The following is an 11,602-nucleotide window of genomic DNA, read 5'->3' as shown; positions in this document are numbered from 1 at the left end:
TTACTTGTAATTTTTTTATTCCCGTAACTTTCCATGTATATTATAAAAATTCTAGAACCCTTTCAATTTTTGACTATTTATGAAATTTTTAAAACTTTATAACCATTATATTATTCTGATAATTATTTAGAAAAATTATAAAAGTGTGACACGTGTTCAGAACCATATTTTTTTTATTTGATTTACTCATATGAGTAATTTTTGCAATGTATAAAAGAAACAATATAAGTATCAATTGAAGAAGTTAAAATATGCGTCCATGTTATAGATATATTATTATGTGAGTTTATCTTCAACAAATTCTAACTTATCTCATGTAAATCAAATTATGAAGAATGAATAATTATTTTTATAGTTGATAAATATGTTAAAGATAATAGATGAAATGGTTAGATTCGTTACTAATAATTTTGAATAATAATTTGAAAGATAAAGAGTGAGTAAAAATGATTGTAAAAGATTAAAATTTGAGAAAGTTAGGATTTGTTAATATGAAATGAAATATTGTTATAATATGAAAAATAGAAAAAAGATGAGAAAAATATTTGGGGGTGATGAAAAGAAAAGGCGGTTGGGAGTTGAATAAATTTGATGGAGAGGAAGGAATGATGGAGAAAGTAAACCCTAAAGAGAGGAAAGAGAGTGGAAAATTGGTGTTTGATTGAGGATTGATTTGAAGAAGAAGAAGAAGAAGAAGAAGGAAGAAAAATGGGCGATGTAGCAGATAAATTGGCGTATTTCCAAGCGATAACAGGTTTAGAAGATGCAGACCTCTGCACTGAAATCCTTGCTGCTCACAATTGGGACCTGGAACTTGCAATCTCTTCCTTCACCACTTCAGTAAACCACACCGATACTCCTCCGCAACCTCACCCTAACAATCATCTTCCCTCCGCACCCGATCACCAACCCTTACCCCAACCGCCTCCGGGTCTCGCCTGGAAACTCATCACGCTACCCGTTTCCGTTATTTCCGGCAGTCTAGGGTTAATCTCCGGCGCGATCGGTTTGGGCCTCTGGGCCGCCGGGGGAGTCCTTTCCTACTCCCTCGGCCTGGTGGGCCTGGCCTCGGCCCCCTCCTCCTCCTCCTCGGCCCCCTTGGTTTCCGTCCCGGCCGCTACTTCCGAGGCCATGGATTTCGTTGCTGCCTTCGAGAGGGACTACGGCTCTTCCGGGCCCAATTTTGTCGGCGAGGGCTTCATGGACGCGCTCCAGCGCTCGCGCAATTCCTTCAAGCTTCTCTTCGTTTACTTGCATTCCCCCGATCACCCCGATACGCCGTCGTTTTGCCACAGGACTCTCTGTTCCGAGACCATTGCCGCCTTTGTGAACGAGAATTTTGTTTGCTGGGGTGGCAGCATTCGCGCCAGTGAAGGGTTTAAGATGAGTAACAGCTTGAAAGCCTCTCGCTTTCCCTTTTGTGCTCTCGTCATGGCCGCCACTAATCAGAGGATCGCTCTCCTTCAACAGGTTTGATATACATGCCTCTGGTACTACTGATTTTTTTGTAGCATGTTCATTTGCTGAAATTGTGTATTTATCTATTAACTCTACTTATGCTGAGTTTTAAGTTGCCATGCGTTTTACATTATAGTCTTGCCTGGTTGACACATGAAAAATAAGTGTGGTGGTTTAATTCCTGTGGATTATTCGGTTTGGCGAATTGGAGTGAACTGGGCCAACTTGAGAAACATATATGAAATGAAAACATTTATATTTGATGTCATGGTTACTCTTTGGGCATGTTATACTTTCTTTCTTATGTTTTGGCTTCTATTTTCTCTGCCCCTGTATGATTTAAGTAGTCACAGTCTGTGCGACTACATGCCTATTGTAGCTTCATGGAGATGACGAAAGTTTTTGCCCAGTTTTGAGACACTGAATTTGTTGTAAAACATTTGCGTAAGATGGATGCAAGGATTTTTTACGTCCACGAAAACGTTCTCAGACTAGACAAGTGGATATTTAGCCTTTTCTATGCATGCCACAATCATATTGACGCAGGTCTTTAAAATTCAGTTGCATTTTCATTCTCTGCCAATCATTCCCTTGGGAAGGCAAACTCACTCCGCATACAGGCTTAGTCAGTGTGCACAGGGATGCGTGTCAGCTTTTGTTGGACAATGTGAAGGTCTGCTTGGCAATGTCAAACTCATGAATTAAAAAATAAATATTTAAAAACCAGTACGAGTCATACTTTCTGGGTCATTGCTTAACCAATAAGCCAGATGATTTAGTGCGGATTACTTCAGTTCAGTGACGTATTCAATCCAATATAATGAGTTTAGACCTGCTATGCTACCAGTTCCCACCCCAACTGGTTGGTCTCGCTGGACAGAGCTGGTTTTTATAACATGTTTTTTATGTTGCTCGGCTTGGTCCTTTGTCATTTGAAAATATTTTCTTCCTCCCTAGTAACACTTATGCTTGAGGAAGGTTTTGATTGTTTATATCAAGTGGTTATGCCACAAGTATCCTTAGGAAAACTGTATTTTGATTGAATTCCATCAGTATTGTTAGAATATGTCAAGAATATTTCATCTCATGACATAAAAAAAATCATATCTTATAATGTTAAACCCAAGAGGAAGTACACTGACTTTATGTCTTTATTACTGGTAATTATATGGTTTTAGGTCAGAATTACAATTCATTACATAGACAATATAGGCTTTTCCGCTTACAAGGAGTCTTCCTGCATTCAGGCTTTTCACATTTGATTTCCCCTGACCAGTTTCTTAGAGTTATTTCTTAAGATTAGTTTCCATATTATCTCGTTGTTCATTATTAGTTGTTATGATCTAGTATTAGTGTAACTCTTCGTGTTTTATATTACATTGTAAGACATTATATTAAATCAAATCAATATCAATTTGATTGTATATAACTAAGTATTCAGTCTCTTAAATCTCTTTTTCCTCCCTCTATGCATACCCAAAGTAAAACTCCATAAATTCTACAAGTAGTTTTTTCTATAAAGGCTTATTGGGTCCATATTCTTTATTTTCTAACTGAAATGGCGTGCCAAGTATTATAGTTGATAAAGTGTTCTGATTATGAGGCTTTCATTGTTAATCTAGTTCATGTAATGCAGGTTGAAGGTCCAAAATCCAGCGAGGAGCTGCTAGTGACACTGCAGAGAGTGCTTGAAGAAAGTTCCCCTGTTCTCGTTTCAGCTAGGCTTGATGCAGAAGAAAGACGAAATAATATGCGCTTAAGGGAAGAGCAAGATGCCGCATACAGGGCTGCGCTTGAAGCTGATCAAGTATGTTTTTTGCAGTTTATGGTTTTGTTTTTCTTGTTTCATATAATATTTGTTGGGCTGTACTCAATGGGTTTAGAAAGAACAGGCCTGTTAGTGCTATGGATTAATGTTGTATATATGTTCAGGCTAGGGAGCGACAGAGGAGAGAAGAAGAAGAACGTCTTGCAAGGGAAGCTGCTGAAGCTGAGAGGAAGCGCAAAGAGGAGGATGAGGCTCGTGAAAGAGCAGCACAAGAAGCTGCAGAGAAACAAGCTGCATTAGCTAAAATGCGTCAAGAGAAAGCTCAGTCTCTGGGTGAAGAACCTGAAAAAGGACCTGATGTTACACAGGTACAGTATTAGAAGATTGAGCTATGATTTTATTTCTCCTTTAGTGCCAGCATCTTTCATTAGTTTATATAACTGTTTAACTTATATTGTTTCAATTGTATTTAAGATCTCAGCTTTAATTCTTATGATAAGGTTGAACATAAAATTCTTGATGGTTTCACTTATATGCATGATGAATGATCTTTACTTCTAATCCTGTATGTTTTTTAAATTGCTTTAGCCTCTCCCTCTTTAGTTTCTTTTCTTTTTCAGTTCAGTTTTTGTTTGATTATGTTGTAATTTACATGACAATTACATTTATGTTTGATGAATGAATAGGTTTTGGTACGGTTTCCAAATGGTGAACGTAAGGGAAGGAGGTTCAACAGCACAGCAACAATTCAGTCTTTATATGACTATGTTGACTCACTGGGAAGTTTAGAAGCCGAGAGTTACAGCCTGGTATCCAATTTTCCACGGGTTATGTATGGACAAGAAAAACTAGCACTGTCTTTGAAGGAAGCAGGATTGCATCCTCAGGCCAGCCTATTTGTGGAGATCAGTTCATGAGAATGAAACTTGCCTAATAATCTTATGAATACTTGAAGATAAGATCTGCAAATAGGGAATTCTGTGGTGTTTCATTCTTCTGTTTAAAACAATTGACTTATTGAACAATTAAAATTGTTAGATGCATAGGTTGTCGTGGTTTTTGTAGTTTTGATTTTTCCTATTTAAATTTGAATCAATCAAACAGATAGCGACATGTGAAGATGGTTTAGAATAATGATATATATATATATAATATATATTGGGCCTTTCACTTAATTAGGAAATTCCCAGTGTTATCTGTGTGTACATTTTCTTTCTGATCATATATGTTGATAGAGCATCCAACCAACTACCAGGTTCGCATGAAGCAGCACATTTTTTTACTATTTATCAAAGATAATCTGTGTTTGGTCTTGTTTTAATCCTTATAAAATTTATATATTGTTAGTTCTTGTTTGGAACATAAAATGGTTTTAATTTCTTATTAGAGAAAAAAAAAACGTTTTTAACGAAATGTAAAGGCTAAAATATAAAATGTTTGAAGAGATTAAAATAATATTTCAGAATATTGGAAATAGGATCGCTTTATAGGAAATAACTTTAGTTAATCATAGAAACATTTAGTAATGGTTTGAGTTGTGAAGTTTCTTAGGCCATGCAATGCAACGCAAGTATAATGAGATAAATTGGTGAATTTTGGAATTGTTGTTTGGGCAGAAATACAAATTACTACCATTGTAGGAGCTTAGGCTATTATCTGTGTTCTTGATAATATGCCCTACACTACTTCTCATTGCTGTTCTTTCATCACATGTGCTCCACAATGCTCTTCCATGTCAACAACATTACCATCAAGTTCTTTTATACAAAAATGCTTGCGTTCATATGAAAGTTTATTCGTCCAAAGAAATATTTTTCTTAAGGTTCTTTGGTGGATTTCTTGATCGAATGTGATGCTTTCAACTGTTGATCCAATCGGCTGAAAGGTCCTTGTTCTGTGAAAAAAAGTGACATACTAACCAACTCTATCCTCATATCACGTCACACTATATCAGATATTTTTTTCACGCATTAAATTATTAGGATACCATACAAATTTCACCCACAAAAAAAGTACTTCTACATTTTATTTTAAATAGAAAAGGTTTGCTCTAGTTTCTCCATGGAAAAAATAGTGATGATTGCATCACCAAGGTTCCCCACCCAAGCTGGTCCAAGATGCATAAAACAACAATATATCCAAATTATTATGCCTTCCAACTTGATATTCCATGGCAATTTGTGAAAACCTCCCAAATATTGTTCAAAATGTTACTCTTTTCAACATAAGTGGATTTGATTCTTAAAGTTTCATTTCCTTTACAATCGAAAATTCCAAAGCTGCCCAAGTAGAACTTGCAACTCATGATCATCCACAATTTAAGTAAAACAAATGACTCTAAACATATATCCACACATACATAAATAAATTGATGAGAGAGTAACAGCAAGCAACAAAAAAAATGATGAAATGAGCAGGCACCAACACACTATAAGCACTTTAAAATGCTAACAACACTAGTAGTTTTCCATGACAATCTTAGCCTTCTCAAGAACAAACTTGCCTTCCTTGTACTTCTGAGATTCCTCATAGGCTCGTTCATACTTCCAACCAAGAACCTGATGGCAGTCAGAACAGTAAACATCAGCCACAGTGTGAAGACCTGTCATTAGTTCTCTGTCTTCTTTTGCTCCTACACTAACATTCAATGCATGACCAAACAGAAAAGCTCTTCCACTTTTCCCCTGAAACCAATTAGGAATTTTCCCATCAACTATGTCAAATGGTAAAATAAATAAAGAAAAATTGAACTCAATTTTTTAACCCTATCATCCTCCTTTTTTTTTTAACACAATTCCTTCTGTTATTAAACATGTACAAAACTCTTCTTGCTTTGTGAATAAGACACATTTAAATAAAAACCTTCATTTCGAAATATAATTGACAGAGTAACCCTTATTTATTGGCTAATTATACAAAATTTGTTCTATTTCTTCTTATACACAACTCCCTTTTCTACCTCCTTTACAACTAAATATCTCTACAATTGGTGAAACTTGTAATTATTAATATTCAAACGATAAAAATTTATGAGCATTAGAGTAATAGAGGAAAATTATTAATGACATAATTATCAGAATTGTTTCAAAAGTATTGCAATAAAAAAATCAATACATATGAATCTTAATATTTAAATGAATAAAATATCATTTTATTTTTGTTATTCAGTTCATAAAAAATATTTTAAAAATTAGTTTTATTCCATCTCATCAATAAATATTTCACAATTTTTTTAAAGCAATCTTTTCTTTTTGAATACGAAATAGTTTATTTTATTATTATTCTTTTATGATACTCAAATTCTGTTTTAAAATTTTTTTTCATTTGAGAATGCAATAATTTTCTATTATTACTGTAAAAAAAGGAGATTTGTTTGTAATGTATATACAAAAATAGAAGGAGTTTTGTCTAATGTTTAACAAATGGGGATGTGCATAACGATACAAGATTTATAAAAATGAAGACGTGGTCAGGTTCATCATATTTATAAAATGAGAAAAGTTTTATGTTGATTTTAGAAAATTGATCTTGTTAAGAAAGAATGAATTGGAAGCAAACTGAAATGCTTCCAAAAATCAAATCATATCATGTGATAGTAGAATGGTTATCTTGTTTGATGATGATAGAAGGGTATGTTGAGAACTGAACAGATCAAATGAATTGATGACAGAATAAAAGTTAAAGCTGAGTGGGAGTAGTTTTTCACCTGAAAGGCCTTTGAAATCACATCATCATGAAGGGCAACATGGTTTCTACAATTACAGCAACAGTACAATCTGGGGCCAATCACTTCCTCCATCTCAAAGATTGTCTCAACTCAATCCTTTTCTACCAAAAAGAGTTTAATCAACAGTGTTCAGGGGATCATGAACCATGATCATAGCATTTTCAGTTTTCTGTCAACTGTGATTTTCAATTACAATTTGGAAATGAATTTGTAGGTACCTGCCCTTTGTAGCAGTAGATGATTGACTCTCCCTTGCCTTCAAAGATACCCACTTTCCTTATGCAAGTTCTCCTTTTTAGGGCTTTCTTCTGCTTCCTCACACTCTCAGAATGTGAGATTGCTCTCTCTCTCTCTCTATTGCAAGTTGAAACACATTTCCTCGTGTGGGATTTGATCAGCCAAGTGGTTTAATTGCAAAGTTAAAAGATTTCCTATCACTATATAGTACACTGAAAAAAGTCTCTAGAATTTCAGTGCCATTTATTTTTAAAAAACAAAATGGTCGGTTACAGAGACTAGTCTCTTAACACGTGTAATTTTGTCTAATTTTTTTGTTGGTTTACATAATTGAAGAACAAAAAAAAGATAGTTCTTCGATCCCCACCTCCTATTTTGGGTCATTATCTGTTTTCAATTTAGGTAAATGAAATTATGTCTCTAGAAACATATAGAATTGATTTTAATTTTTGTTTGAGAGTGTTATGAAATATTGTACATCTGATTATTTCATAACTTTGATTGAATAAGATTTTTTAGAAGAATGATGATAATTCACTTTATAAGAGACAGACAACTTTATGGTTGTAAATGCACCAGATTTGTCAAATTCCTCCTTAATAAATGAAGGATTGAAACTGTATTAAGCAAAATCTCCAATCATAAAGTTCTACATTGCTGAAAGAATCATGATATAATACAAATAGGAAGACCCTTATTCCAAACTTAAGGAAAGGGTAAACTCAACAAATGAATCAACATGATGAATTATTGAGCATTGACATCACCAGTAATCATATTTGAACCAGGTATGATTACTAGCAAAATTATCACTCCAAATAGTTAACACAGTTACTTAGCTAATACTCAAACCTGTTGATTTTAAGTGTGTAATGGTAAAGGTAAGGGCATTTTGCCATCACATAAGGTAGAAAAGAGTGCATATGACATATCCAATGATGAGAAGTTGAAAAGTTGAAGTGAGTTGGGATGAGGTTGAGGTTGGGGTTGAGGTAGAAGCAGCAACTGGAATATTGCCAAACACTGTGGGATAGGAGGGTGCAGATGCAGGCAATGATGAACCAGGACCAGGTGCTGCATCCGTATTTTCTATTATTCCTTCACCTACTGCTATATGAAGCTTTTGATTTTTTTGGCAATGGCCAGCCACACCACTAGTGAAGTAGAATTGGCCCTTCGATGTAAGGTTGAACAAAGAGTTGCCATTGTTCATATACAATATAGGGTCTTTAATGTTGCACTTCTTGTAGGATTCTTCAGTAACTTGAATCACTGAATCTTGGCTTGGTGGGTATAGAAACACTGCAATGATAATAACATAATATCAGATTTGTACCATTTTGTTTATCCATAGAAATGAAGGGTCTTCGATTCATTGGTGTAGAGAAGTATAAACCAAATTGAAAAACATGACATAGCAAATAGTGTAAACTTACAAAGAGAATCTCCAATTGTGAGATTGTGATATTTGGACCATTTTGTGTAGACTTGTGGATTTGTTGAGGTGGGTATCCCCCAAGCATCCATATCTCCAACTTTGTATTGGTAGCAAAGCACCTTGGCTTGGATTTGGACCAATGTGAGCAAGAGAAAGGCCAACATTCTGTTGTGACTTGAAAGATTGCCTATCTTGTTTCTTCTAAGAGTCACACTCACATTAGATTTTAGAGTTCTCATCTAGGACCACAAGATATGGCCAATGGAGAGTTGATAACGAGATCCAAAAAGAACCACACCTAGAAGCTCAATTTACTTGAGTGCCCCTATTTCTCTATTATTTCGTGGGTCAAAAATTTTGTAATATTATAATTTCTCCATGATACAAATTTATTAAAAATACGTTTGTCAAGTGTAAAATAGTGGTAGAAGAATATTGAATAATGTGATGGGAAGGAAGCAGTGCAGAGTGTAAAGGGTTAAAGACAGAGAAACAGATAAACTTTACAACTAAATGAACTAATAATGTGCACATGAGCCAGTTGGCAAACTATATTAGTTTATCAAGCTTCTTCTTATATTAAGACTGTCTCTGTGTGTATAATTGTGTCACAATATTGCCTTATCATGTGCGGCAGGGAAGAAAAACAGCAAACTTCTCCAGGCACATCACATGGCTAGCTAAATAGAAAATGCCCGAAATTTGTTTATGAAAATTATTTATCTACAAAATTAATAAAAATTCTATGTCAACAATGAATTAACAAAATTTAAATCAATCAAAGTTGGAAAAATAGTCGTAACAAAATAACACTCTAAGTTTAGTTCTTTTTAATTAAATTGATAAGAAATTACAAAATTAAAAGTAAAGTATCCTAAACACAAAATAAGACTCAATTTTTCAGCAACTTCGTAAATAACACAGTATATTAAAAAAATTATTGTAGATTTTTTTCATCATAAGACATAATATATACACGACAATCTAATGAATATTGGAGAATTTTTATTAGTTAAAATCTACGGTAGGTGGTTGTGGGAGCTAAAATAGAAAGTCAACGTTTAGGAGATAGAATGATATAACTGGGTAGAACAGTACTATGTAAAGTAAACATACCAGCCTCTGTAGTAAGTTTTAAGGTTAAAGGCATTGCAATCTCAACAATTTCTAAAAAGTGATAAATTAATGCTTTGTTTGTTATAAGGATGGAAATAGTGTGAAATTGTTTGAATTAAGATAAATAAAGTGGAAAGTATAGAAAAAGTTTATGAGTGAGGTGATAGTGTGAAATTGTTTGAATTAAGATAAATAAAGTGGAAAGTATAGAAAAAGTTTATGAGTGAGGTGATAGTGTGAAATTGTTTGAATTAAGATAAATAAAGTGGAAAGTATAGAAAAAGTTTATGAGTGAGGTGATAGTGTGAAATTGTTTGAATTAAGATAAATAAAGTGGAAAGTATAGAAAAAGTTTATGAGTGAGGTGATGAATGTGATTAAAATTATATTTTTTTTAATTATAAAAATATAAATTTATATAATTATTTTTGAATTTGAAAATTATTAAAAATTAATTTGTTTGATATTTCTTAGATTATAATTATTTTTAATTAAAATATTATATTATTTTTTTAATAATTATTAATTTATAATTTTTAGGTTTAGATTGTAATTTTAGTTTACATAAACATTATTATAATTTGAAATTAAAATAAAAAAGAATAATAGAATAAATTATAAATAATTAATTATATCAATATATATACATATTTCTTTGTAAATCTGTTTTCAAAAGTTTAAAACTGAAAAACGTTTTCGATTTTCATGATACTCCCACTTTATTATTTTTTTTTATTACCATGTTTTCAACCTGCACAATAAAAGTCTTCTTTTTTTTCTTGAAAACAAACGGGGCCTAATTCTTGTCAAAAAATTTATCTATTGTTACTATGTAATAAATGGAAAAGAGAGAAAAATTTGTACAAATTTTATGTTTGTTTGGTACAGATATACATGGATGACCAACAAATAAAGGCAAATCATTTTTAACCTTCCTACACCCAATCATTTTTAACAATATTTTTTTAATTTCCAAAAATGTCTTTTATTCTAAAAATAAAAATTAAAAATTAAAAATAATATATTCCAGAAAATAAATCTGGAAGAGATTATTGAATTTTGGAAATAAAAATTCAGAAAAAAAATTAAAATTCTATTCCAGAAAAAAAAATCTGAAATTGAAAATAATACATTTGAAAAGGAGATTCGGAGATTATTGTGTTCTGAAAATGAAAATCCAGAAAAAAAAAATGAAAAGTTGTAATACAAAAAATTTAGGATGATTATATTTTAACACCCCGCTCCAGTTTACATTTACACTAAAATATTAATATCTATAATAAAAAAAATAAAAAATGTCTTTAATAAAATATTAGACAAAATATAAAATATTAAAATAATTTTAAAAATTAAAAAATTAAAAATAATTAAAATATTAATATTTAGTGGGGTGTAAAGTGGAGAAATAGGTGTCAAACCATCATTTTCCAAAAATTTATTCCAGAAAAGGGAAGGTATTTTTATATGCACCTCATTTTTTTAAAGACGTTTTCGTCTTTTCCGCTGAATCGGGAGCAGTGATATGGTGGTGCAGGAAGCACTTGCCACAAATAAATATTGATCGTAACTCAATTTGATCTTTTAACTTACGAGGATTAGCATTAGGATCTTACAATTTGAGGCAACTGTCAACATCCTAATACCTATTATAATTTTGAAACATATCTTTATTTACAAATTTAATTTAACAAACAATACTCTTTTAAAAAAAAGTAACACTAATTATAAAATTCTATACTTGTAAATATTCAATTATTCTACCATATAATATATATAACCATTGAATTAATATGGCTGGCTACAATAATAAAATTTAATCCAAGAAAAATTAATGAAGAAATAAATTTACCAATAATTA

General features: G+C 32.3%; 3 protein-coding genes across 4 annotated transcripts; 1 reads left to right on the top strand and 2 right to left on the bottom strand.

The window, feature by feature from the left end:
- Nucleotides 1–491: 491 nt before the first annotated feature.
- LOC137816947 (plant UBX domain-containing protein 10) lies at nt 492–4,401 on the top strand. Its single transcript, XM_068620134.1, has 4 exons — nt 492–1,470; nt 3,095–3,265; nt 3,391–3,594; nt 3,913–4,401. Exons 1-4 carry the CDS (start codon nt 709–711, stop codon nt 4,141–4,143), a joined length of 1,368 nt encoding a protein of 455 aa, XP_068476235.1. The 5' UTR covers nt 492–708; the 3' UTR covers nt 4,144–4,401.
- A 1,113-nt stretch (nt 4,402–5,514) lies between these two features.
- On the bottom strand, nt 5,515–7,362 carry LOC137816955 (protein yippee-like At4g27745). 2 transcript variants are annotated; one of them, XM_068620147.1, is made up of 3 exons: nt 7,172–7,362; nt 6,933–7,054; nt 5,515–5,910 (listed from the first exon to the last, which is right to left on the bottom strand). In XM_068620147.1, the coding sequence occupies exons 2-3, from the start codon at nt 7,023–7,025 to the stop codon at nt 5,683–5,685; spliced, it is 321 nt and encodes a 106-aa protein (XP_068476248.1). In that variant the 5' UTR covers nt 7,026–7,054; nt 7,172–7,362; the 3' UTR covers nt 5,515–5,682. The 2 variants fall into 2 exon arrangements, with proteins under 2 accessions (XP_068476248.1, XP_068476249.1); XM_068620148.1 differs by having other exon boundaries at nt 6,933–7,049.
- Nucleotides 7,363–7,770: 408 nt separating this feature from the next.
- LOC137816954 (early nodulin-like protein 8) lies at nt 7,771–8,906 on the bottom strand. The gene is made up of 2 exons (XM_068620146.1): nt 8,627–8,906; nt 7,771–8,492 (listed from the first exon to the last, which is right to left on the bottom strand). The coding sequence occupies exons 1-2, from the start codon at nt 8,865–8,867 to the stop codon at nt 8,089–8,091; spliced, it is 645 nt and encodes a 214-aa protein (XP_068476247.1). The 5' UTR covers nt 8,868–8,906; the 3' UTR covers nt 7,771–8,088.
- Between the last annotated feature and the right edge of the window lie 2,696 nt (nt 8,907–11,602).

Source organism: Phaseolus vulgaris, unplaced genomic scaffold (genome assembly GCF_000499845.2).
Source record: "Phaseolus vulgaris cultivar G19833 unplaced genomic scaffold, P. vulgaris v2.0 scaffold_14, whole genome shotgun sequence".
Classification (NCBI taxonomy): Eukaryota; Viridiplantae; Streptophyta; class Magnoliopsida; order Fabales; family Fabaceae; genus Phaseolus; species Phaseolus vulgaris.
Note: the sequence above shows the minus strand (reverse complement) of the source record. Positions and strands in the feature narration are given on the sequence as shown.

What these genes read in the sequence shown, in the direction of transcription:
- LOC137816947 (XM_068620134.1), top strand. Translation starts at nt 709, where the DNA reads ATGGGCGATGTAGCAGATAAATTGGCGTATTTCCAAGCGATAACAGGT. An exon ending in GGATCGCTCTCCTTCAACAG is followed by an intron (nt 1,471 to 3,094) that starts GTTTGATATACA and finishes CATGTAATGCAG; the next exon opens with GTTGAAGGTCCAAAATCCAG. An exon ending in CTGCGCTTGAAGCTGATCAA is followed by an intron (nt 3,266 to 3,390) that starts GTATGTTTTTTG and finishes ATATATGTTCAG; the next exon opens with GCTAGGGAGCGACAGAGGAG.
- LOC137816955 (XM_068620147.1), bottom strand. Translation starts at nt 7,025, where the DNA reads ATGGAGGAAGTGATTGGCCCCAGATTGTACTGTTGCTGTAATTGTAGA. An exon ending in TGATTTCAAAGGCCTTTCAG is followed by an intron (nt 5,911 to 6,932) that starts GTGAAAAACTAC and finishes AATTGGTTTCAG; the next exon opens with GGGAAAAGTGGAAGAGCTTT.
- LOC137816954 (XM_068620146.1), bottom strand. Translation starts at nt 8,867, where the DNA reads ATGAGAACTCTAAAATCTAATGTGAGTGTGACTCTTAGAAGAAACAAG. An exon ending in CACAATTGGAGATTCTCTTT is followed by an intron (nt 8,493 to 8,626) that starts GTAAGTTTACAC and finishes TTATCATTGCAG; the next exon opens with TGTTTCTATACCCACCAAGC.